This window comes from Pteropus medius, unplaced genomic scaffold (genome assembly GCF_902729225.1).
Source record: "Pteropus medius unplaced genomic scaffold, Ma_sr-lr_union100, whole genome shotgun sequence".
Lineage (NCBI taxonomy): Eukaryota > Metazoa > Chordata > Mammalia > Chiroptera > Pteropodidae > Pteropus > Pteropus medius.
The window spans coordinates 1,431,035-1,457,919 of NW_024345602.1; the positions used below are offsets into that span (position 1 = coordinate 1,431,035).

Here is a 26,885-nt window from a genome sequence, read left to right on the forward strand (position 1 = left end):
CTTGCTCTTCCTAATCCCCCTTCAAGAATGCCCATTATTCTTATGTTTCCTCTCCTGATGGTATCAGCTAGTTTTTGTATTTCCCTTTCATTATTTTTCATTCTTCATTTTCTCTCTTCTTCCTTGTGATATATTTCTAGATTTCTGTCTTCGATATCACTGAACCTTTCCTCAATTTGGTTGACTTTATTTCTCAAGCTTGCTATTTCATTTTTCAACTCCTGTAGTGTTTTCTTTATTTATAGAAGTTCAATTCTGATTTGCGGGTTTCAATCTCCTTGCTAAAGAACTCATTCTGCTCATCTAGTTGATTTTTCAGTTTCTGAAATTGTTAATATGATTCGTTTTGGATCTCATTGAGTTTTTTTCAGAAGTACCATTCTGAATTCTGTCATTTAAGTCACATAGTTCTATATCTGTAAGCTTATTTTCTGTTTCTTTCTGAGATGCTTTGCCACCTTGGTTGTTCATGGTGTTTAATGGACTATTTCTTTGCCTGGGCATTAATGGAAATGTATTCTGCTTTTTTCCCAGAAAGAAGATTTACTATATATAGGTCTCTCTAGCCTGTTGCAAAGAAGGCATTTTTCTTTTGATTTCCAGTAGGTAATGTCTAAGCTTCTTTGATCTCTGCTTCATGTAAAGCCTTAATAATGCCTTTAAACTTTCTTGTAGATATTTAATCACATTTGCTACCCTCAATTTCAGTCCCTGTCAGTGATAGCAAGAGTTTTGGTATCATTTGCTCTGATTCCCCTGGGGCTCCATGGTGTTCGGTCTTGGAGGTTATGGGGGGAGCAGCCTTCTGGGTTGGGGCATGGGGCCTGCGGCTCAGCCTCAGTTTTGCAATTGGGACCTGTAAAAATCAACTGTTGGTTCTTGCTGTCCCCGCTTCTCTGCTGTCTCCATTTCTGTGCTTTTTGTCCTGATGATTGGGCACTGTGGGCTGTGTGGAGCTCACAGCTCTCTCTGGCTGTGCTGTTCGGGGGAGTCACCACACCTTCTCCCCTTCCCCTCCTCTTACAAGGAGCTTTGGCTGTGTTGGGCAGCTTCTTTTTATCTCCTGTCCACTGCCTGACACCCAGGGATTCTGATCTGTGGTAGCTCTTATGCACAGATCCCACACTCAGACTTGCCGGTGTGCAGTTTGTTTTTTTTGATGAGTTTTAGATGCTCAGCTTATTGTTCCAAGGAGAGAGATCTGGGGATGTCTCATGTTATTCATTGTTGCTTTGATTTGCATTTCCCTAATAGCTAGCAATGTTGAGCATCTTTTCATATGTCCGTTGGCCATTTGTACCTCTTCTTGTGAGAAGTGTCCAGGTCCTCTGCCCATTTTTTAATTGGATTTTTTTTTTTTACTGTTGAGTTGTATGAGTTCTTTATATATTTTGGATATTAGGCCCTTATCAGAGACGTTGTATGCACATATATTTTCCCATCTGGATGGTTGTCTCTTTGTCTTGTTGACAGTTTCTTTTGCTGTGCGGAAGCTTTTTAGTTTGATGTAGTACCATTCATTTATTTTTGCTTTTACTTCCCTTGCCTTTGAGGTCAAATTAATAAATTCCTCTCTAAATCCAAGGTCAATGAGTTTAATACCTATGTTTTCTTCTATGCAATTTATTATTTCAGGTCTCATATTCAGGTCTTTAATCCATTTTGAGTTAATTTCGGTGTGTGGTGATAGACAACAGTCTGGTTTCATTCTTTTGCATGTAGCTTTCAAGTTTTCCCAGAACCATTTACTGAAGAGGCTTTCCTTTTTCCATTGTAACAAAGGAGCTAAAACTCCTTTGTTAAAAATTATTTGCCCATATATGCAGGGTTTACTTCTTCTGGATTCTTAATTCTGTTCCATTGGTGTGTGTGTGTGTGTGCTGTGTGCATGTGTGTGTGTATGTGTGTATGTGTGTATGTGTGTGTGTGTGTGTGTGTGTTTTAATTATTATTATTTTTTTGGCCAATACTATGCTATTGGTTATTGTCAATTCATAGTATAATTTGAAGTTAAGCAGAGTGATACCTCTGGCCTTGTTCCTTTTTCTCAAGATTGCTTTGGCTATTTGGGATGTTTTGTGTTTCTACACAAATCTCACAATTTTCTGTTCTGTTTCTTTAAAAAAAGTCATTGGGATTTTGATGGGATTTGCATTAAATCTGTATAATGCTTTAGATAATAAGGTTATTTTAAATATGTTGATTCTTCCAATCCAAGAACACAAGATATCTTTCATATTTTATTGTCTTCTTCAAGTTTTTTTAATCATGTCTTATAGTTTTTAGTATATAGGTCTTTCACATGTTTTGTTAGGTTTATTCCTAGGTATTTTATTCTTTTTGCTGCAATTGCAAAAGGAATTTTCTTCTGAAAATTTACTGTTAGAACATAGGAACACTATGAATTTTTGAACATTGATGTTGTATCCTGAAATATTACTCTATTTATTTATTGTTTGTAATTGTGTGTTAGTGGAGTCATTAGAATTTTTATCTAGAAAATCATGTCATCTGTAAAAAGTGGCAATTTGGCTTCTTAATCCCTATTTGGATGCCTTTTATTTCTTTCTTTTGCCTGAATGCTCTAGCTAAGACTTTCAATACTATATTGAATAATAGTGGTGATAGTGGATAGCCTTGTCTCATTCCTGATCTTAGAGGGAAAATTTTTAGTTTTTCACCGTTAAGTATGATGTTAGCTGAGAGTTTGTCATACACCTTCTATACCCATTTTATTAAATGTTTTAATCATAAATGGATGCTGTATCATCAAATGCTTTTTTGTAACTATTAATATGATCATATGATTTTTATTCTTTATTTTGTTTATGTGGTGTATCACATTAATCAATTTGTATATGTTGAACCATCCCTGTGCCCCTGGGATGAAGCCCACTTGATCACAGTGTATAATCTTTTTAATGTGTTATTGCACTAGATTTGCTAGTATTTTATTTAGGATTTTTGCATCTGTGTTCATGACATATATTAGTCTATAGTTTTCTTTTTTTGTGTTATCTTTACTAGGTTTTGGTATCAGGGTAATATTGGCCTCATAAAATGAGTTAGGAAGTATTGCCTCTTCTTCAATTTTTTGGAAAAGTTTAAGGACAATAGGTACTAAATCTTCTTTAAAGTTTGGTAGAATTCACTGGTGAAGCCATATAGTCTTGGACTTTTACTTTTTGGGAAGTTTTTTATGATAGTTTCAATTTCCTTATTGTTGATCGGTCTGTTTAGATTTTCCAGTTCTTCATGATTCAGTCTAGGAAGGTTGTGTCTTTCTAAGAACTTTTCCATTTCTTCTAGGTTATTAAATTTAGTGTTGAATAATTTTTCATATAATTTTTCAATAAATTTTCATAGATCTTGTATGATCCTTTATATTTTGGTGGTATCTGTCATAACTTCTCTTCATTCTTGATTTTGTTTATTTGTGTCCTTTCTCTTTTTTTAGTGAGGCTAGCCTGGGGTTTGTCACTTTTATTAATCTTCTCAAAGAACCTGCTCTTTGTTGCATTTATTTTTTGTATTGTCTTTTTGTTCTCAATTTTATTCGATTCTGCTCTAATTTTGATTTTTTCCTTCCTTCTGCAGACTTTGGACTTTGTTCTTTTCTAGTTTTTAAAGATATAATTTTAGGTTGTTTATTTGGGCTCATTCTTGTTTTTGGTGCTAGGCCTGTGATGATATGAACTTTCTTCTTAGTACTGCTTTATGTGTCCCGAAAATTTTAATATGTTGTATTTTCATTCTCATTTGTTTCTATGTATCTTTTGATCTCCTTTTATTTCTTCTCTGACCCAATCATATCATTCTTCAGTAGCATGTTGTTTAATCTCCTTGTATTTGTAGTTCTTCCCTCTTTCTTTTTGCAGTTGATCTCTAGTTTCAAAACATTATGGTCAGATAACATGCTTGATATGATTTCAATCTTCTTAAATTTTTTGAGGCCAGTTTTGTGTACCAACATATGGTTTATCCTTGAGAATGTTCCATGTGCACTAGAGAGGAATATAAACTGCTGTTTTTAGATGAAAGGCTCTGTAAATGTCGATTATGTCCAGTTAGTCTAATAATGTCATTTAAGGATATTTCCTTATTTTCTGTTTGGATAATCTATCCATAGCTGGCGGTGGGGTAATTGTGTTTTTGTCAGTTTCTCTCTTTCATGCTGATAATAGTCACCTAATATGTTTTGGTGCTCCCTGGTTGGGAGCATAAATATTAATAAGTGTTATGTCTTCTTGATGTATGGTTCCCTTCATCATTATGAAGTGCCATCCTTATCTCTCGTTACTCTTTTTATATCAAAATCTATTTTGTCAGTATAAGTAGGACTACACATGCTTTTCTCTGAATGCCATTTGTTTGGAGTATAATTTTACACCCTTTTATTCTGAATCTATATTTGTCTTTGGAGCTGAGATGTGTTTCTTTAGGGAACATGTGGTTGGGTTTTGTGTTTTGATCCCATCTGCTACTCTGTATTGGTGCATTCAGTACATTTACATTAAGGGTGGTTATTGAAATATGAGATTTTCCTATAGCCATTTTATCTTATGTTTTCTGGCAGCTCAGTGTCTCCATTGTTTCTTTGTCCTAATGTTTCTGTCTGTTATTTTAATTTGGTGGTGTTTAATAAATTTTCCCTCTGTTCCCTCTTGTTTTATGTTATGTGTCTCAGTTCTGGAGTTTTGGTATGTGGTTACCATTAAGTTTGTGCGCACACACACGTATATGTGTGTGTGTGTGTGTGTGTGTGTGTGTGTGTGTGTGTGTATACAGTAGTTCATTTTCTTCTGCATTCAGCTTATCTCTATTCCCCTTCTTGGATTTAGATTTTTACTCCCTTCATTTTTCTGTTTTTATTGTCTCAAATTATCGCTATATATGTGGAACATTCATTTCTATGTTGCAGTAGTTGTTATCTTCTTTTTTTTGTTTGGCCTTTAGTCATTATGTAATATTTAAGCTTCTAATACTGTGTTCTCATTAAGGGTTGCACTTTTCTGCTTTTGTCTGCCTGTTGGTCATCTTACTCATAGTTATGTATTTTTTGTCCTTTTCTTTCAGGTAGAATGATTCCTTTGATATTTTCTGTAATATAAATCTCGTAGTGGAGAATTCCCTCAGCTTTTGTATGTCTGGAAAGTTCTTTATTTCTCCTTCATATCTAAAGAAGAGCTTTGCTAGATATATTCTTCTTGGCTGGTATTTTCTTTCTTACAATAGTTTGAATATTTGGTTCCACTCTTTCCTTGCTTGTAAGGTTTGTGCTGAGAAATCTGATGATAGTCTAATGGGTTTTCCTTTATAAGTTACCATCTTCTTTTCCCTGGCTGCCTTGAAAATTCATTCTTTGTCGTTAAATTTTGACAATTTTATTATAATGTGTCTTGGAGCAGGCCTTTTTGGGTTGAGATAATTTGGTGTTCTGTTTGCTTATTAGATTCAAAGATCCAGTTCTCTTCATAGGTTTGGGATATTCTCGTCAATTATTTGTCTGAATAGCCTCTCTGTTTCCTTCTTGCTCTCTTCTCCTTCTGGTATACCCATTATTCTTATATTGGTTTTTCTGATGGTGTCAAATTGTTCTTATAGAGTTCTTTCATTATTTTTCACTCTCAAGTCTCTCTTTTTCCATTGCATCATTTTCAGATTTCTGTCTTTGTTATCACTAATTGTTCCTTCCATCTGGTCTGCTCTATTTTCATAAGCTTGCTATTTCATTCTTCTTCTCTTTTAAAGTGTTTTTCATCTCTAGAAGTTCTATTTGGTTCTATTTTAAGGTTTCAATCTCCTTGGTAAAGTATTCACTTTGTTTGTTTATTTTGTTTCTAATTTCTTGGAATTGTAGGTCAGAATTTTCTTGCATCCCAGTTTTTTCAGAAGTGCAATCCTGAATTCTCTGTCATTTAAATTGCATATTTCTATGTTTTTTGAGCTTTTTTTCTAATCTCTTACTTTCTTTTTGAGCTGCCTTGTCACTTTGGTTATCCATGGTATTTGAGGGCCTACTTCTCTATCTGGAAATAAATGGCAGTGTACTATGCTTTTTCTTTTTTTTTTTTTTTTAAAGAAAATTTATAAGATAGTGATCTCTTTTTAGCTGGTTGTTAAGAAGGGGTTTCTCTTTCGATTTCCAGTAGGTGGAGTTGAGCCTCTTGGATCTCTGCTTTGAGGCCAAAAATGCCTTTTTCTCTCTGGTATGTGTCTGTGTGTCTCCTCTGCTATCTGGTCACCTCTGCCCCAGGGCTCCAGCCCCATGAAAGAGTGTGAAGGGTGTTGGGAGTCTGAGTCTCTGAAGAGGTCTGAAGTTTCGTTACCGCTCCAACAGGTAGATGCAATATTCTGCTGCTTCCTTCTGACTCAGCCTGACTTGGGATGGGGTTGATTAGGAGAGTGTGGTGTGTGTGGCTGTTTTCTTTCCCTTAGTACTGTCCCCTCGGTTTCAGCTGTCTTCCTTCGATATCATCGTGCCTGTTCCTGGTACAGACTGTAGTGTATATTTCAATATTGGTTGCACAAATTCCTCTAGGGCTCCATGATGTTAGCTCTGAGAAGATATGGGGCGGGAGGCATGGCCAGGCTCCCCTCACTCAGACTTCTGTTTGGCAACAGCTGTTGCTAAGCCACAGCCATTGCTCCTCTGCACTCAGTCTCTGCTCTGTTCTCTGCCCTGACCACTGGGCTCTACTGCGTGGAATATGCTGATCACTCAGGCATCACTGCTCTGAGCTTCAAAGGGCCAAGACCCAGCCACGAAATGTCTTCTTCCCCTCCTCCTGCATGGACTTTAGACTTTGTTTCTCACTACTAACCTGCCTCCTAGACTTGCATGGATTTGCCCACCTTCAGAGGCTCAGATGTGCAGATCTCTCAGATGTGCTTTGTGTGCAGGTTGGGTGTTATTTGTTGAGTTGTAGATGTTCAACTTGTTATTTCAAAGGGAGAGTTTCAGGGTGATCCTTCATGCCACCATGTTTCTGACATCACTCCTATTTCCATAGAGTTCTTTTAGAATCTAGAACATCAACTGAAGTATGCATGTTCTCCTTCTTCTGCTTTTTTTCCCCACCACTAACGTAAGCAGTTCAAAGCATTAGATAAAGAAACCAGCAGGTTGGGTGAACTTCAGAGCCTGCCTTCTCTTCTTATGATATTTGTAAACTTCACATTTGTTTTCTACTTAGGAGGGATACACAAACCTAACTAAAATGAAGGAATGGGATTTTTTCTATGTCCATGTAACAATGTGAACAAAAACAGAACAAGATCAGTAGTATTGTTGGGGGATCCATATGGTGCCTTCTGTGCAGTATACTGACAACTCTGAGGTATCGCCTCATGCTGCATTGTCCAAGAAGGACAGCATCTGCATACCAACCTATATTAAGAGGAAAGGAGGAGAGAGGGCAGTTCTTCTTCTTTAGGGCAAGACCAAGAAGTTGCCACATCTGCTTGCATCCTTTTGGCTAGAACATGGTCATGTGTCCACAGCTAACTCAAGTCATCTGGGAAATGTAGTCTTTATTCTGGATGGTTGTGTGCTTGGCTAAAATTCTATTCCCATGAAAGAAGGGGAGAGTAATACTGATGGAAAATGTGCAGTCTTCACCACATCTAATTGTCCCTGGCAGGGGTGGCTGGAAATTACTATGGTGCTTTAGGTTAACTAATGATGGGTTTGAATTCCAGTTCTCGCAAGTATCAGCTATTTTGGGCGATAACTTTCTTTAAGCTTAAGTTTTCTTATCTAAAATAATTCTTTTTATCTTGAATGGTTGTCTGAGATTGGGAACAATATATAGCATGCACATGTAATGATAATATATGTAAAAACAAATAGCTGGCACCCACCAAAAGAGAGTTTTCATTGTGATTAATTTTCATTATGATTAGGTATATGATTAAACAAATAAATATTACTGACTGTATTGGTTCATTTTTTCATGACAACATCCATGGACCATAATGCCTAGATATGTCGTCAGACATTGTTCTAGATATTTCTGTAAGGCTGTTTTTGGATGAGATGAACATTTAAATCAGTGGACTTTGAGTAAAGCAGATTGCTCTCTATAATGTGGGTAGGGCTGCCTCCAATCTGTTGAAGGCCTGAATAGAATAAAAGATTGACCTCCCTCGAGTAAGAGAATTTTGCAGCAGATGGACTTCAGACTTAAGCTATAACATTAACTCTTTCTTTGGTCTCTAGACTGCCAGCCGACCCTGCAGATTTTGGACTTGCCAGCCTCCATCATGGTATAAACCAATATCTTAAAAATAAACCTCTCTCTGTATATACATATATACATATATATACATATATATATATAATATATATGTGTATAATATATATGTGTATATATATAAAATATATATACACATATATACACATATATATACATATATATATATAATATATATGTGTATAATATATATGTGTATATATATAAAATATATATACACATATATATTTTATATATATATGTATATATATATTTTATATATAAAATATATATATATATTTTATATATATGTATATATATGTATATATATATGTGTGTGTGTGTGTATATATATACACACACACACACACACACACACATGTGTATATATATATACACATACACATATACATACACATATACATATATATACACATGTGTATATATGTATATATTCATACACATATACATATATATGTATATACATTTTTACATCATATTGGTTGTTTCTCTGGAGAACTATGTTTCTCTGGAGAACCACCAACACATATGTTTATTTACCAGACTGCATTCACACACTGAGTAAATTTTTTGCACTCTAAATTATTTGTAATATTAATTTCTGCTCTGAAGAACTTTTCCCTTTCTTCATCCAGCATTTTAGGGCCAACTTTACTTTTTAGTGGTGTAGAGAGAGGAATGAGAGGGAAGAATGAAAATTTTTTGCTTTTGAAAATGAATCTGACCTTTGATCCTCTCAATTAACTTTTGGATTCTGTCCTAAGCAAACATGTCTAGGTGCGGAAAAGTTTTGTGTACAAAGATTTTAATTAATGTTCTATTTATTTGGAGTGGGAGAAGGACTTGGAAATAACCTAAATGTCCAATAAAAAAGGGTGGCATAGAAATAATCTTCATGAAGGATTTGATTAAAATATTGATTGGAATTTCAATATTGATTGGAAAATGCTAGTAAATGAAAAAAGCCAGATAGCTGTTTCTAATTGCAATTTTTCATTTAAACCTAAATGTTCACCAGTAATGGAGCAAAATATATATTAAAATATTTTTCTGAAAAGCCTGGAAAGATATTCAATCTGACTAGCAATAAATATTTTGCTGGCAGGTGAGATTTCAAGGCTTTTAATTTTCTTTTACGGTTTTATCTATTTTCTGAATTTTTGGCTATGAGCACAAATTATATATACATAAAATCAGGAAAACTAACAAAACTGTTCCTAGTTTTAAAACAATGAAAGAAAAACTTGAGATAAGAATGATTGTCTGGTTATGATCTCAACTACATACATCTTTATAGAGAAAAACCCTAGAAGGAAACACTGAAATGGTTACCACTGGAATAGTTTCAGTGAGAATGAATTTTTCCAGAGTTAGAGAAAGAAAAAGAAAAACATATATGTAAAAAAAGGCTTAGAATAACAATGTGTTCAGAGTGATTGTGTTTAGGTAAAGAAACTTATAGAAATGTGCTATATTGCTTTAAAATTTTTATTTTATTATTTTTTTATTGTGGTAAAATATACATAATATTTATCATTTTAACTATTCATAAGTGTACAATTCAGTAGCATTAATAAATATATTTATATATTTATGTTGTTGTTCAATTATAACTTTTTCATCACCTCAAACACAAACTCTGTACTCATGAAAGACAAACTCGTCTTCCCCCCATTCTGGTAATCCCTATTATACTTTCTGTCTCCATGAATTTTACTATTCTAGGTACCCCATGCTTTATAAATTTTTTAATGCTCCTGAGACAGACCTCTTTTCTGGGAATACTCATGAAATGATGTCATGGTTCAAGGCAGTTTGGGGGAGATCTACAAGAGGAAAATACGTCCTATTTGAGAGGCTTGATGTAGGGTTAAATAACACCTGTGGAGAAGACTACTCATCTGGTGGAGGGCACATACTGGTTTATTCTTACCAGACATTTTGTCTCCTGTCAAAGGCATTGTCTGAATTACCAGGAAGGACAATTCTGTGACATATTTGGCATCCTAATTTGTTTTAAAGAATCCCCATATTTTAAGAACCAAATACTGTGTGTGGGCTAAAAAGGAGGAAGGTAAGAGGCAGAGGTAAGAACATATGGGGTAGTATCTTATTTATACCTTTCTTAAGTATACCTTAAAACAACTGTGTTCATCTAAGAATTTAATGCATCCATTTCATGTATACTTCCCATGAATTTTCTTTCCATGCTTGATAATATAGGCTTTTTGGGTCAACCAGCAATGTCTGAGTGCCTGTGACCAGCCACGGGAGGACTTCCAAGGCTGACCTTCAGGGCCAGACTACCTGGGTTCAAATCCCAGCTTTGCTACGTACCTTTCTGTGTTTCAGTTTCTCAATCTATGAAGAAGGAAAAGGTGAAAATGGTGCCCACCACCTACTGCCAAGGGTTTGTTCTGAATATTAAATACCTTAATAAGGGCGGTACTTAGATCAGTGCCTGATACTTAAGAGTTTACTGAATATAGTAGGGACATAGAGGTGAGCACTGCAGGGTCTCACCTGCGAGGATCTCCCTGTTTGAACTCCCAGCCACTTCCTCAACTCTCTTCTTACTCAATGACTATGACCATCAATGGCTCATCTACGTCTCTGGGCTTTCTTTGTCTCTCCTTGAGTGAGTCATACATTCGAAATTCCACAAAACTAGTTACACGTGAAAACATTAAGAATTCAGGGCAGAGTGTGACATCAGCAGCATGGCTGTATGAGAGGACCACCACGTCTTTCTTCTTGAAGTTACAACAAGTTGGATATGTTGCTCAACACACAATATGTCCGAGGGATCCATACATCGAGACATTTAAAGGTAGGCATATCTGAGTGATCAGAGACAGGATTGAGAGAAGGACAAAAATGGGAGCCACAGACACAGTCCAGTGCTTGCTTCAGCCCCAGTGGATATGATAGCAGTGAAGGGGCGGGGTGCAGCCCTCACTGGGCAAACCAGACCATAGGGGCAGAGGTGAAAATCAGGCCTGGGTGGCTGGCCCAGGGTCAGGAACACGGAGGTGGTGCAAAGGGTAGTAGCATTCCACAAACCACCATCACAGGACAAAGAAAGCTCCAGACATGGAAACCCATCCCCATAACCTCTGGGGGCCTGCCTGGCAGCAAAATCACCACTCAGAAAGTTATGAAAGGCCGGGAACAATTTTCTGGCGTAAATGATCTGTACTCATGCAGCTGTACCCACCGGAAAGAAATGAGCTGCAGACCTGTGAACTCACCTCCCTTTCACCCCTTTTTCACCCATTGCATAGCTTTTGGTTACAAGAAGATGGCACCAGGAGCGCACAGGCCAGGAGACCCACAGTCTACCACATCCCACCATGGGGGTGGGTACACTGAGACTGAGTTGACTAGGGCAGAGAGAGGATGCCCAGATCTTCCGGGAATACTGGGGTTGTTTTCCATAGCCGACGTACCACTGTTCTACAGAGATCCTGGAAGACTTAATAGTGCAGGTAACAGAAAAACATTTGTGCATCAGCACCACCTACTGGAAAACAAAAGAAAGACTTCTACTTATCAACCTGCTAAACAGCCGAGTCAAATACTTAAAAAAAAAAAAGATTTTTATTCCCCACAAATGAAATAATCCGTCAAGCACAATGAATAACCAAGATAATAAGAGAGTTCAGAAAGAAAGTGAAAAATCTCCAGAAAATAAACTTAAAGACATGGAAGACGGATTTAAATATAGAGAATTCAAGATTGCAGTTCTGAAAAAACTCAATGGAATACAAAAAAATACAGGAAAGAAATTCAATGAGGTCAGAAATAAAATCAACAAACTAAAGGAGAACTTCACCAAAGAAAAAGAAACTACAAAAAAGGACCAAACAGAAATTTTGGAACTGAAGAACTCAATAAATGAGGTGAAGAATGAGCTTGGGAAATAGAGCAGACCAGATGGAGGAAAGAATTAGTAATATTGAAGATAGAAATCTAGAAATGACTCAGGTAGAATAAAAGAGAAAATCAAGAGTAGAAAAAAATGAAAGAACACTACAAGAACGATCTGACTTTATTAGAAAGAGCAATATAAGAGTAATAGATATACCAGAAAGAGAAGAGAGGAATCAGAGAACAGAGAGCCTAATCAAACAAATAATTGAGAATTTCTCAAACGTTTGAAAAGAACTGGATCTTCAGAAACAAGAAGCAAACAGAACACCTAATTATCTCAATCCAAAAAGGCTTTCTCCAAGCACATTATATTAAAGCTGTCAAAATTTAATGACAAGGAAAGAATTCTCAAGGCAGCCAGGGAAAAGAAGATGGTAACCTATAAAGGAAACTCTATTAGATTATCATGGAAATTTTTAGCAGAACTCTGCAAGCTCAGTGGGAGTGGAATCAAACACTAAAAATATTGAAAAAGAGCCAAGAATAATATATCTAGCAAAGTTCTCCTTTAGATATGAAAGAGAAATAAAGGTTTTACAGACAAACAGAAGCTAAGGGCATTTACCACCACAAGGCCTGCATTACAGGAAATGCTGAAAGGTGCTCTTCTACCTGAAACAAAAAGACAAAAGGATACAAAACTGTGAGAAGATGACTAACAGACAGACTGAAGCAGGAAATTGCGATTCTTGTTCAGAATAGGGTATTAAACACTTAAATATAACATAAAGGTGTAAGGAGGCAAAAGCATTACTTTTAAAAAGATGACAATAGCTACAGCAATTTGGAAATGAATGCACAACACAAAAAGGAATAATTTATGACAACAAAAACATAATATGTAAGGGGAAAAAAGGACCGAATTTGCACAGGTGACTGGAGATAAGATATAATCAGAAGAAAAAGCACTATTGTACATATAAAACTTTTTTTTTGCATAAACCTAATGATAACCACAAAACAAGAATCTAGAACTGAAACATATAACAAAAAAGAGGAAAATGAAGAAAAAATTTTAGACTATCACAAAACTAAAATGACAGAAATACAAGGGAAAAGAAACAATAGAAACACAGATCTACTAGAAAACAAGATAAAGTGGCTTTAGAAATTCCTCATGTATCAATAATCACCTTAAATGCAAATGGACTAAACTCACCAATCAAAAGGCACAGAGTAGAGGGGTAGATTGAAAACAAAATCCAACCATATGCTGCCTTCAGGAGACACATCTATACTGCAAAGGTAAACAGACTCAAAGTGAAAGCATGGAAAGTGATACTCCAAGGAAATGGCATCCAGAGAAAAGCAGGTGTAGCCATACTTACACTAGACAAAATAGATTTCAAGATAAATAATGTTAATAAGAGACAAAGGTCATTTTATGATGATAAAGGGATGATATATCAAGAAGACATAACAATTATTAATATACATGCACCCAAACTGGGAATATCAAAATATATAAAGTGACTACTAACAGAATTAAAGAGAAAAACTGACAAAAACACAATTATATAGTAGGGGACCTAAATACCCGATTGACAGCAATGGCTAGATCATGCAAACAGAAAACCATTAAGGAAATATTGGTCTTAAATGACACATTAAACCAAACAGACATAATAAATATTTACAGAGCTTTTCATCCCAGAACATCAGAATATACTGTCTTATTTAATGCACAGGGAACATTCTCAAGGATAGACCATATGTTGGAGCCTCAAGAAATTTAAGAGGACTGAAATCATACTGAGCATATTCTCCAACTACAATACTTCAGTGGCTGCCCAGCCCTGGTCACATGGACTCACTGGTCCCTCAACCTGGGCAGAGCCTAGCAAGGGCAGAACCTTCCATCTTCTGCTCTTTGCTATCTCAGGCACATGCACTGGGGCTGGAGTGCCTTCTTTGCTTGACAAGAGAATTTACTATCATCAGGGGCTGAAGATGGTGAGGGTCCTGGTTGGGCCGGCATGCAATCCTTGGGGGACTGCGTGTGTGTGCGAGCGTTCGTGTGCGCACTTGTGCTCACAGGAGGTGTGGGTAAGTGTATATATAAAAAAAGAGGAGATGAGCACTGTGTTAGGGGCTGGGTCTGGCTGTGGCTCAGGGCCAAGATTCAGCATGTGCTCCCTAAGAGTGCCCACTGCTTCACAAAATGTCCTTTCTATAGCATGTCCTGTTTCTGATCAGGTACATATTACCTTAGAATAGACCATCTGGGATCGACAATGGCCATATACCCACCTGCCATCTGTTACTGGACTCAGAGGAAGAGCATGTTTTCACACCTCCCTTGTAGTTAGGGTGGTACCAGTGACTGGGCTTGAGATAACAATTGCTTGTGAAGTTCATCTATACCATTTCTAGGCCTGGCCAGGAACATCTGTGTGTTCCTTTTTGCTATCTCTACTTGCCCAATAGCTGCAGGAAGACAGGAGGCTAGCAGAGGGCTCTGAGCAGGTACTAGAGAACAGGCTTAGCAGGAGCCAGGAGCCCCATGGGAGGCCTCCTGGTGAACAATTGACTACATGGGGGTATGAAGGGGAGCAAACCTCAATTGGGGTAAGCAAGGTGTGGTGGTTGTCATAGTAGTTAGTAGAAATTACCTTGGCAAGTTCTCCATGTGTAGCTGGATTTGAAAATACTCATGAAGGAGATGATCATGAGGATGCTGTCATGGTGACTGGGATAGATTGATGGCACTGACAGAGCTGGTATTTTGCTTATAATGGGGATAAGGTCTACATTTTTTTGGCACTAGTGGTGACAGCAGAGGTGAGAGAATGGCAATGGGGGGCAGTGTTGACTCATGAGGCTGATGTCCATGGCTGTGATAGGGAGAACAAATGGTATGGCAGATGTGAGGCTGGTGTACAGGCTGTGATGGGTCCCAAGGGTGGTGGTCATGGTGTTAATGGCTGTGAGGAGTGGGGAGAGTGTGTTGGTGGTCATGGGGAGCTGACTGTACAGCTGACTCTGGTCCTAAAGGGGACAGTGGTGGCTGGCAGGGGATGGTTGGTTGTGGTGGTGGGAGGCATTGATGTTGGGGTTGGTGGCTTTAGAGCAGGTGGCTCTCTGATGGCAGCCTTGCTGGCCTGGGATGGAGACAATGGGAATGATGGAGATGGTGAATACAACTTCCCAGTTTCTCTGGGGATCTCATGTCAATCTTTTATCCCCTTGGGAAATCCAGCTGCTGAAGCTCTCTTCATTCCTCTCACTCTCAGGGAAGTCATCTGCACTGGTGATGCTGTGCTGCACAGACTCTTGGCAGGTTCTTACTGGACCAAGCTATTTGGTAGACAGAATCAAGGCCTGTAATCATTGTTTTGCTAGACCTGTGGCTGCACATGTTGGCCTTATGAAGGAGCAGAATCTAGGGGCATTCCATGCTGAAGAACCTTAGTTCTAGGAGGCCCAGGAAGTGTTCAAGGGAGCACTTTTCAGATGTGGAAGAGGGCCTATCTGGGACCATGCCAATGAAGAGACTGTTGGGGGCCCTGAGCCTGTGTTCTCCTCCATACACGGCCAGGGGAACAGTACCTTCCTCGCAGGGTACAGGAAAATGACCTCATGTGAGGAGTTCCATATGGGGCCTTGCACATAACATGTGCGCAATAAGTAGATGCCAGCTGTTACCATTGTTCTCATTAGGCAGCAGTGTTACAGTTGATTCCTAATGCACAAATTACAGACTCTCATCCTGTGGACTCCATCTAGTTGATAATATGTTATATTTCTCCTATCAATATATATTATTATTTTTAATTTAGTTGCCAACACTTGAATAATTCAGAGATTTCACATAAAGATCTAGATTTCCCATATTTCTGGAAGAATGGAATACTGGGCACCTGTGTCCACATCTCCACATATCAGCATTTGGCTGGACCTCTTTGGGTGGAACATGGGCTCTCTGATTTGCCACAGTTTCTACTAGTCTCTGCTGGCAATCCCTCACCCTGAGTTTGGGGTTCCTGTTCTAGTCTCATCTCTGTGGGTCAGTGCCCTTCAGTGGCACTCTAGGCCCATTTGGCCTTCCTTGTGGGTACCCTCTGAGCCACAGGCCCATCACATGGAACTCCTTGAGGGAGGGACCTTGGTATAATTATATTTGGATTTGGGGTGGCTGGTAATGGACCTGTAAATGTTATCTTGTATGATGGAGAAAAGTTCATTATCTTAACTGCTGGCACCAGAATTCCTCTGATGGAGAGAAGTGACTTGTTTGAAGAATTTGGTAACTATTGAATGGGGTAGAAGTGAGACCCCAGAGTTTGCAGTTTTCTGATGTAAGCACTTGGAAGGAAGTTGTTTCCATGAGAAAAGGAGTAATTTGATGTTTTGTTTCTGAAGAAGAAGGGTAGAGAGGAAGAAAAGAAGACAGAAACTAGTGCAGGAGAAGATAGGGTGAAGCCAGGTGAGTACAAGTGGCCTCAGGGCCAGACAGTGGCCAAAGGCCATTTTGGGAATGGTGATGTGCCTTTTTCAGTGAATGAATTGCAGAGATGAACATGCTCTCTACCTTCCTGCCATCCAGGGTCTTCATTACCTCCTGTCTGTTCACTGCTGTGTTGTGAAAGCAAGTTTTGTGTGTGTGTGTGTGTGTGTGTGTGAAATTTGGAGAGGCACTGAATATTGATGTGCAATTGGCCTGAGCTGTATGTGACAGCCCATGTAGGAAGCAGGTCCTGGTAGACAGAGGAGGGTATGAGAATCAGAGTCCTGGGACCTGGCAGGCACTGGGGGAAGGCTCTAAATGTCCAGATTGTGGAATTGTTGGGGGGAGCCCATTTTACTTGGAACTTGGGGGACAGAGAAGCCCCAGTTGATATCTGATATAACAAAATGAACTCAGGTTTCCAGAAGGAACTGAGAGGGAAAAGAAAATCTTTGAGCTTGGATAAAGTGGCTGAGCAGCCAGTTTATTTTGAGTTATTGGTGATCCTGGCTGATCAGAGCTGTTGGAGTCTAGGGAGGGCCTGGCTGCCTGGCTTGAGGGTGACCCAGGGAACCTGGGCTCAGTTTAGAGATTCTGTGGCAGTGCACAGCAGGCCAGCCAGGAGAGCAAGGCCCACTGTGGTCACGACAACCAGTGCCACATCCCACCAGATCCCTTGGTAGGCCCATGATGCCTGTAGTTGCCAGCCACAGTTGCCCAGCTCATAGCCTGTGAGCTGGCCCAGTGGATAGATGGTGGCAAGGTTGGGGCTGGAACAGTGGACATCCAGCAGGGCCTCGGGTGTGCGGTCCTCCAGCCAGAGGCGCAGGTAGGTAAGGCTGCAGTCGCAGTGCCATGGGTTCTGTGTCACGTCAAGCGTCTGCAGCTGGGGCAGGTGGTCGAAGGCGCCCGGGGGCAGGGATCGAAGGCTGTTATTGGCCAGCAGGAGGTGGCGGGTATGGGCTGGCAAGGCAGGCAGGGACGTGAGACCCTGCCCCCTGCAGTCCACCCACAACCCCATGGTTTCCAGTGCCTGACAGGTGCATGGTGCAGGGCAGTCCTTGGTGGCCTCCGCAGTGGCCCAGAGCAGCAACAGGGCCCCCCAGGCAGGCATTGTACAAGCTTGCTGTAGGGAGAATGGCCGTGAGGTGAGCAAGGGCCTGGCAGCCTGTACCCCATCCCAAGGGCCAGTGGGTACTGTGGGAGCAGTGGGATCTGACCTGAGACAAGGGACAATTTTTTTCTCAGGCCTCAGCTTTCTCATCTGTGAAATTGTGGTGATGAAGACTGAAGTGAAGTGCACCCAACCTGAGCCTGGCTGACCCTCATTGGACATTTAGAAGGCAGGACAGTGAGGGTTGCTGAGGTGGGGGAAGGGAGCAAGGGTAAGCACATTCTTGGAAAGGAGATGGGGGCTCAGGAGGTGGGGGGAACAGATCCCTGCTACATGATTTACAGTCCTGGCCCTTGGCCCCCAGAGCGTGGGGAAGGCTGCTCCTACCTTCCATGCCTAAGCTTGGGGTCAGGCCAATTGTGTGGACTTCACAGACCACACCTCATCCCATCAATTCCAAACAGCTTGCCATGGCTAAGTGAACCTTCACATGGTACTTGGTGTAGAAAACAGCAGGACGAGGATGCTGAGGTGGGGACATGGAAGGGAACCCAGAAGAGGGTCCCTCTGGAAAGCCACTCATCTAGGCTAATGCTTGGAATTGGGGAAATTGAGGCTCACGAAAGAGAGAGTGACTTGTGTCAAAAACCAATCTCATACTCAGGTCTCGTGGGCCAGTTTCTGCCTGATTCACTGCCTTCCCTCCATGACTGTTTCCCCTTCCTAAGACTCCCCACTGGACCCTCCTCCCCGTCTTCCAATTACTATTTATTGAATAAACCAACAAATCTTGACTTAGCCAAGGAGCAGGTATCTTACAGCAAATGCTCACAGCTGTCTTCTGGAGGGGAGAGCAGAAGGAGGCATAGAGGTAGGACTTGACACCTGGCCTCCCCACTTCTTCCTAGGAGAGGCCTAGGAGAGGTAGTGCTGAGTAATAAGGAGGGCCACTTACCTTCGAGGCCTGTAATTGGGTACCCCTTTCTGTGGCCTGAACCGTTCTGGTTGAGGCTGAGGTGGCAGTTCTATGTAAGGCAGCCGATGATGACCACTGCTTAAGTGGGAGGAAGGAAGTGATGAAAATAGCCTGGCTTATCCTCTGCATGCAGCCCTGGAAAGCCTATCTCCAGAGGCGGGAGGCCCTGGGGTCCCAGTGCCTTGGGCACAGAACACTACATCAACCCCAGTTTACAGAAAGGGTCTCATAGTGCATCCCATTGTACTACCAGTGAGTGCCTAGATGAGCCTTAGTGCAGGGTCTTTGGGAGGACCAAGGAGGCCTTTCACCTGGATCCAGGAGGTAGGGAGGGCTTCCGGGAGGAGAGGGCCCTGGAGATGAGTGGTTCTGTGGGTTGTTCCTCCAAATCTCAGTTTTGCTCATCTGGAAAATGGGAGCAATAGTCCCTGTCGTGCTTGCCTCACAAGGGTTGAGTTGGGCAGCAAACATGGGCAAGACAAAAATTCTATCGGAGAGGGTGATTTAGTTCTTAATTCTCTTTGGTCCTGAATAGTTCAAGGAAAAAAGTCTCCATTTGGTGCCATCTACAGCATCTTCTAACACTTCCTGATACCACTTTTTAATAAAGGCCTATAAGCCTGGGGCTCAGAGCTTCTATCAGACATTAGTCTGGTAGAATTTAGGACCATTGTTTGATTTACATTATATTTATTTCTATAGCTACATTCCACTTAGAGAAGTGACATCAGTTTTCCATTTATGTTAGTGATATAAAGTTTCCTTTAAAAGAAATGTATTTTTAATTATATTTTTAATATCAAAATATTAATCAGTATAATCTTAACAGTAAAATATTCTAAACTGTATATAAAATTAAAACATTAATGTATGCATTTTATAATAAGTTATAAAAATATCACTTATAAATATCAACTAAGTCAATAAAAGTTTTGAAGAGATGGGAAGATTTGTACCCACCGAGGGGGCAAGGGGCGATGGAAGTGTGGGAACCCCTGGGGTATAGCAATGTTTTGGGAAGGGGTTCTAGCAACCTCAGTAAACAGAGCTCTTGGCCAGAGGGGCCCAGGAGAGGAACTCAGAGTGGGGGGCTGCTGAGGAGAGGAAGGGGATTCCCAGGCTATTCCCCATAGTCATGGCCAGTGCTGGCCAACAACGCCAAACCCAAAAAGAGGATCCTGGGCTCCCAGGCTGGAAGTACTCCAAATGGTTTAGTGCTGGAGGGGAAAACTAAGGTGCAGAGCAGCTGTGTTGCCTGCTAAGGCTCCACTGGAGCTTGTGCAGGGCCAGATGCTACTCCAGCCAGGATGGAGGGAACCTGGATGCTTTCCAATTGATTTTTGTTCTTTAAAGGAGGGTGGCAACAGCAGAAGTTACAGGGCAGGAAAGGTCAAAGGCAGAGAGCTGGAGGGTGCTTTGAACACTGTTTATACATGGGACGCTCAGGAATATTCCTTATGTTTGCAACAGAGTGTTAATATTTTTTCTTATTAAGCATTTTGCAACTTTTCAACGCATGGAGTTGATATCCACTTGTAGGTTTATCATCTGCTTCTCCCCACCAGAATGTCTGCTCCTTGAGAGGTGGAGCCTTATCCACCCTCTTCGTGGTCAAAGTCACAGTACTTAGGTCAGTGCTTGCACATCTAGGTCCTCAATTAGTTTGTGTTGAGTGATTGCATGAGTAAATGAATGGTTCGACTATAAAAGATTTGATCAGCAGGGAGGGACCCTGGTCCTTTTAAATCCTGACCCTTATTGTGCAGATGCTGAAGGGAGGTCTGGCTAGCTGAGCTTCTCAGCACACCTGCCACAGTGGTTGCCATCAGCAACTTTCTGTTCCTACAACATCTGGATTTTTTTGTAATACTCAAAGATGTGTGTTGCAGCATTGTTAATTGTAGCAAAAAACTGGAAACAAAAAGAATAAATACTAGCACATGCACACCAAAGAATATTATACAGTCATGTAAAATGAAATAAAACTATAGGAATTGTGTTGAAAGAATTTCCACTAAGTATTGTTGAGTGACAGGAATAAAATGCACAAAAGCGTAATATAATATTTTATTTTGGTAAAACGAACTGTGATAAACTATCCTTGTCCAGGATTACTTGATAGAGTGTGTGTTTTTATTTCTTATCTTCTTATTTTCCACTCAGACTAGCCTAAGTCCTTCCCTGTGGCAATCTGAGCTGGGCCTCCCTAGAGAGACCAGGGTCTCCCCTTCCAGTTCACAGAGGGTTCTCAGGTTCTGTCCGCAACTTGGCCCAGTTTGTTCTCTGAGAAGGAGCTGGGCATTTACCTTCCTGTGAGGCCCAAGGTCATTACCAAGTATGCACAGAGGGCCAAGGTGTTGTCCAGTCCGCTTCAGTCATATCTCCTCTGTAACTTTCTTGCCCCTGTGGGGTCACCTGGCAGGAACTCCTTGAGGACTCTCACAGGAGCCTGGGCCCCACAAAGAAACTCTTCCTGGGGCCTTCTCTCCTCACCCTCATGGACTCCCTGCCTGGTATCATCTCCACTTGCCTCCTGCATACCATTATAGTAGGTAGTGAAGGGGTCCCAGTGAGTGGGTATCTCAGAGCCCCCAGGCCATTTTTACTGATCCGACCTCAACATGCTCAGGCCCACACACACTTTCTCTTAGGCCTTTGAGATTTCATTACTTTTAGCATGTACAGCTTAAAATAACTACAATGACCAAAAAAAAAAAAGAAAACCAAAAAACAGAACACAGCCCTATACGAATAGGATATCATTTTCATTGTGGAAAGATTAAAACATACAGATGAGCAGGAAGAAGACAATAAAAATTCTCCTCAATTTCAATATGAAGCAAGACTTTTTTTTTTTCCCTGTATATTTTTCTTACCCATATAAGGTCACTCAAGAGTGAAGCCAGGTCAAGGAGCTGACTCTTGAGGGGACAAGGCATAGACCTAATTAAAAGACCTCACCTACACATATGAGAGTTTTCCCTACATATCCTTTTTGCTGCTGGGAACTATGCAGGGAAATGGGAAATATTCCAAAGAGCCCTCCAGGCCTGGAGGGCTTCTGGCAGCATAGGTGCCTACTGCACGTGTGCCAACTATGCAGGTCCTGGGAGTGAGGCACAAAAACCAGGTAAGTGTAGGCACATGCCAAGTCCCAAATGCTGGCTTTTGGGGTAAAAGGTTTAGGTTTCATTAAAAGCCCTAACCTACACACATGTGTATTTCTTCCCTGAAGACCAAGCTGGGATAATGTGGACTTTTGTTGCTGAACTCAGGAGTTTCTTCGCTTGGGGTGTTCCATTCAAGAATGAGATGTGGTTGTCATTAGGCAGTTTTATTTACTCGCATCAAGTAAAGAAGACAGGGGATTCACATTTAAAGCTCTGCCTCCTGGAAGAAAGGTTTAGCCATTGCTTATATATATTATTTGGGTAATTACATGTTGATTTCTTCTTTGCAGTTGGCTATACTTATCTGGTTGGGTTCCTGTCAAGCTCATCCTGTTCTGGAAAATACTGTGCTACATTTTAACATTTAGCAAGAATAGCATTTAGTAAGAATTGCCCAGACCTTGAGACCCTTGTCCTATCTAACCCTGCCTTTCTAGAAGAAAACCAGGCAGCCCAGCCAAGGTTCTCTCCAATAAGAGACATCTGGGTGTCTTGCTGGCTGGAGGAGCTGAAAATCCCATGAGGAGCAAGTCCAAATGCAGACTGACTGGACTGTGGCTGCTTTAAAGCAACTACCTTACAACAATTTCCCGAAAAGGTGGGGGCTCCCTTTATCCGGGGAGTTATGCAATGGTTAAAAACCTTTCTTAAGAGCCCCCCAGGCCTAGAGGATTCCTGGATGCCCAGGCATATGTTGCACATGCATGGATCACCAAGTTTGGGCAGCAGGCCAAACCAGGAACCATGCAGGTATAGGGGTGGGTCCTAGGAGCTGGCTTTAGAGGGAACAAAGAACATGCCTAATTTAAAGCTCTCACCAAAACATAGTGCATTTTCCCTATGAAAGCTGACACTATCAAGCATAGCAACATTCATATCATAGGGGTACCAGAAGAAGAAAAAGAGAGTGAGGAATTGAAAATATATTGGAAGAAATAATGATGGAAAACTTCCCTAACGTGGCAAAGGAAATAGACATACAAGCCCAAGAAGTGCAGAGAGTCACAAACAAGATGATCCCGAACAGACCCACACCAAGACACATATAATCAAAATGCCAAAAGATAAAGACAAAGAGAGATTCTGAAAAACAGCAAGAGAAAAGCAGTTAGTTACCTACAAGGAAGCTCTCATAAGACTGTCAACTGATTTCTCAATAGAAACCTCCACATTTCAGAGGATTGTTTTCTGTATAACGTAATGGGAATTTTCTTCTATTATCTGTACCCTTTAATTTGCTGACTCATAAAAATTAGTTAATTTTTTTCCATATGAAGCACTCAATTAGGTAAGTTTTGGATCCCATTCATTTCTATGTGGTCAATCTTTGAGAATGTTCCATGTGCGCTAGAGAAGAATGTATAAGCAGCTCTTTTGGAATGAAAGGCTCCGTAAATGTCAATTATGTCCAGTTGGTCTAATGTGTCATTTAAGGATGTTATTTCCTTATTGATTTCTGTTTGGATGATCTGTCCGTATCCGACAGTGGGATATTTAGGCCCTCTACTACGATAGTGTTTTGGTCTGTTTCTCCCTTTAGTTCTGTTAGTAATTGCTTTATATATTTCGGGGCTCCCTGATTGGGAACATAGGTATTCATAAGTGTTATGTCTTTTTGGTGCATGATTTCCTTTATCATTATGAAGTGCCCCTCAGTATCTTTCTTTACTTTTTTTATTTTGAAGTTTCTTTCATCTGATATTAGTAACGCTACTCCCGCTTTTCTCTGAATGCCATTTGCTTGAAATATCATTTTCCACCCTTTCACTTTGAGTCTATATTTGTCTTTGGAACCGAGACGTATCTCCTGGAGGCAGCACATGGTTGGGTTTTGTTTTTGATCCAATTTGCAACTCTTTTTATTGGTGAGTTCAGTCCGTTTACATTTAGGTTGATTATTGAGATATTGAGGTTTTCCTATAACCATTTTATCTTTTGCTTTCTGTAGCTCAGTGTTTCCATTGCTTCCTTGTTCCTGTGTGTTGGTTTTTGTATTTTGGTTGGGTTTTGTGGGTTTTCCCTCTGGTCCTTCTTGTTTTATATTACATACTTCAGTTCTGAATGTTTGGCATGTGGTTATCATTATGAATATGTAAAGGATAGTTATATATACCTATATCTATATCTATCTATCTGAGGTGTCCTGAGCTGGCTGGGATAGGGAGCAGAAAGTCCATCCTGGCACAAAGAGGGCCTCTGTTTGCCCTCCAATACAATAGCCCTGTGAGGGGGTTGACCCCAGCACTACCTGGAACCCGATGGGGTGAGACAAGACAGAGTTGACTGACTGATCGAACTCAGTCCTGGCCTGGGGCTATCTTCTGGGCTGGCCTTGTTCTCTTGTCCTTAGGGTGGAGGAGGAGACAGAAACTAGCTGCACAGTCACCGTGGACTGGGCCATGTTCCTCTTTCCTATCTTGATCACTCTTTGGAGGCATGGGAGAGGAGGTCAGGGCCTCACTAGAGTGGAAGTGCTCTCAGAATGGCCATTCACTTTCACTGCTGAACAGTATCCCAGTGTATAAACATATTGCCAGTATTTATCTATTTCACTCAATGCACATTCGAGTACTTTCCAGTTTGGCTATCATGAATGGTGTCATGATGAACATCTAGTGCATATCTTTTAGTGAACATGTATCGAAATGTCTGTGAAATAGATACCTGGGAGTGATGCTGACAGTTTCCTGAATGGCTGTATAAATCTGACCTTCCATCTTCAGTGTAAGAAATTTTCATATTCTCTATACTCTCCCAGGGGGTTCTAACATGTAATCTGGTTTGGGAACCACGGCTCTGTGCTATGTGCACAGGCATACACACATAGCACATATGAATTCCCTAAAACCACACAAGATACATGGTCCAGAGCTGTGCAAACAGAATGGATAACCATATTTCCCTGCAGGAGCTTCTGTTTTCCTCTCCTGAATCTCCTGCTACTCCAGCTGCCTGGGCTCAGCTTGGACACCCTTAGCACCCTGCATTTGTCAGCTCAAGGGCCTCTGAGTCTGAGAGGATGGGCTGTGGTTGGGAGGGGTCTGCAGGTGGCTGCAGGATTCCTGCAGGTGTGGCTCATTCTCTGATCCCTCCTCACCTCTCTTCTCTCTTTTCTCCTTTCTTACCTGGCCCTGAGATGCAGGGACCAGGGTTCACTGGTGAGGAGGGAGCTACAGCTGGGTCATCTTACGTGATGGAAAGGTAATTATGAAAGGACTCAGAGAACCACACAAGGTTATCTTTTATGGGGAACAGCCTCCCCTAAGCTTGGGATTTTCCCTAATATGAGCAGAAAGCTCTGGTTCCAGGACCCATGGTCAAATAGGGTGCACTGCATAGCTAGGTTTGGGTCATTGCAAGCCTATTTCTAGCCCCTGGTCCTGTAGACATGAGGGTATTGAATAAAGCTGTTTGCAGCATCAAACATCTAGTTTGTTGTGGCTTTCCCTGCAGCCATGACTGACCTTACTAAGGGCAAAGGTGAGAGTTTTCAAAGTGGAAGGTGGGAGGGGTTCAGAGGACCAAACTGTCAGGGTGGATGCGGCTGAGGCCTCAGCACTGGCCAAGAGGAATCCCTGGAAAATTCTGGGGACAGAATCTCCTTCTACGACTTTCTATGGCTTCCCATTGCTGTGCGAGAGAGCTACGTCTTCCTTACCTGGTTTCATCCCTGTCATAAGCAACTTCAGTTCCTCCTCCACCTTCCCTAGGCTTCGACTTCATCTCCTCTGTTACCTGGTTGAGACCAGAAACCTAACATCAACAGTATCGGTAGTGCTGCCTCACTGTACCTCAGTGCCTCAAATAAGACATAGCAGGGTCCAAACTCAGCAAACAACAGCCCATAAGTGCTCAGGATGATGATATCTGTATATAGGCACCTGGTGAGAAGAACCCAATACAGTCACATCTGTAAACTGCTGGTCATACTGTAAACTGGACTTTCAGGATTTGGTGGATGTCAGCTAGCTCTGAAGAGTCGGCTCAGTGCAGGGTGAGTAGCAGACTTTCTCCAGAAGCCTTAGTTGAATCCCCCCTAGTGCATGTGCCAGCTGGGGAGCCTTGCAGGTCCATGCAGCATCTCTGGGCCTCTATTTTCTCATCTTTAAATAGGAATAAAAATTGTAGCAGTGTAACTTTGTAGAGTTGATTTGAGGATAAATAAGTGAACACATGTGAAACCATGTAGATCACACCTGGCACACAACAACCACACATATTGGCCAATATTTTCACTCAAAGTCTAATAATAACCAATATTATTCTGCCTCTCTCTGATGAGCAAATGGTTTCTGAGTCATAAAAGAGAGAAGATAGACCATGCTCTTGATGAAAAAAGTGTCACCTCTAAAATATAAATCTATATTTACAGATTAAACATATTAATGGACCACCAGGGTATTTCTTCTCAGATCTTTTATAATAAGAAGCAAAACACAATGGCTCAGCACAGAAATGCAGGAGTGTTTCTATTGCTGAAGAAATGCTTGGAAAGTTTTGTGGTGTTAAATATCTCATGAGGGAATGGAAGGGAGAGTGAAAACAAAGCTCACCCATGTTCAATCTCAGAACAAATAGTGATAGATATATCAGCCACCACTGCTCTCTGCATCTCTCCCTCCTGCTCCTATGTGATTTTATGTAAGCTAAACCAGGAATTCTGCCACAACTGAAATTAAAAATGGGGCCAGACAGATTCCAGTGTCCTTGCAAACCCTTCCATAATGAGCTCATTTCTCTATGACTGCACCTCTCACGATGACCCATAAGAAGGCACACATCCCCAAGGACTCTTGCTAATTAATGAGACTCAGCCATAATTATCTACTTAAAGGCAAATCCATAAGGCTGTCACTGGGATTTTTAATTCCAGAGGTGGCAAGGTGTTAACTGTATTGAGAGCAATACAGTTAATTTAATTTCCCAAAAAGTCCTGAAATCCAAGATGTTTTCTGATTCTGTGCATTTTCCTGTTTATTAATTGGATGAA

At 40.7% G+C, this 26,885-nt stretch overlaps 1 protein-coding gene across 1 annotated transcript; it reads right to left on the bottom strand.

Moving 5' to 3' along the window:
• Nucleotides 1–16,911: 16,911 nt before the first annotated feature.
• GP9 (glycoprotein IX platelet) lies at nt 16,912–18,871 on the bottom strand. Its single transcript, XM_039874654.1, has 2 exons — nt 18,705–18,871; nt 16,912–17,761 (listed from the first exon to the last, which is right to left on the bottom strand). Exons 1-2 carry the CDS (start codon nt 18,852–18,854, stop codon nt 17,216–17,218), a joined length of 696 nt encoding a protein of 231 aa, XP_039730588.1. The 5' UTR covers nt 18,855–18,871; the 3' UTR covers nt 16,912–17,215.
• Between the last annotated feature and the right edge of the window lie 8,014 nt (nt 18,872–26,885).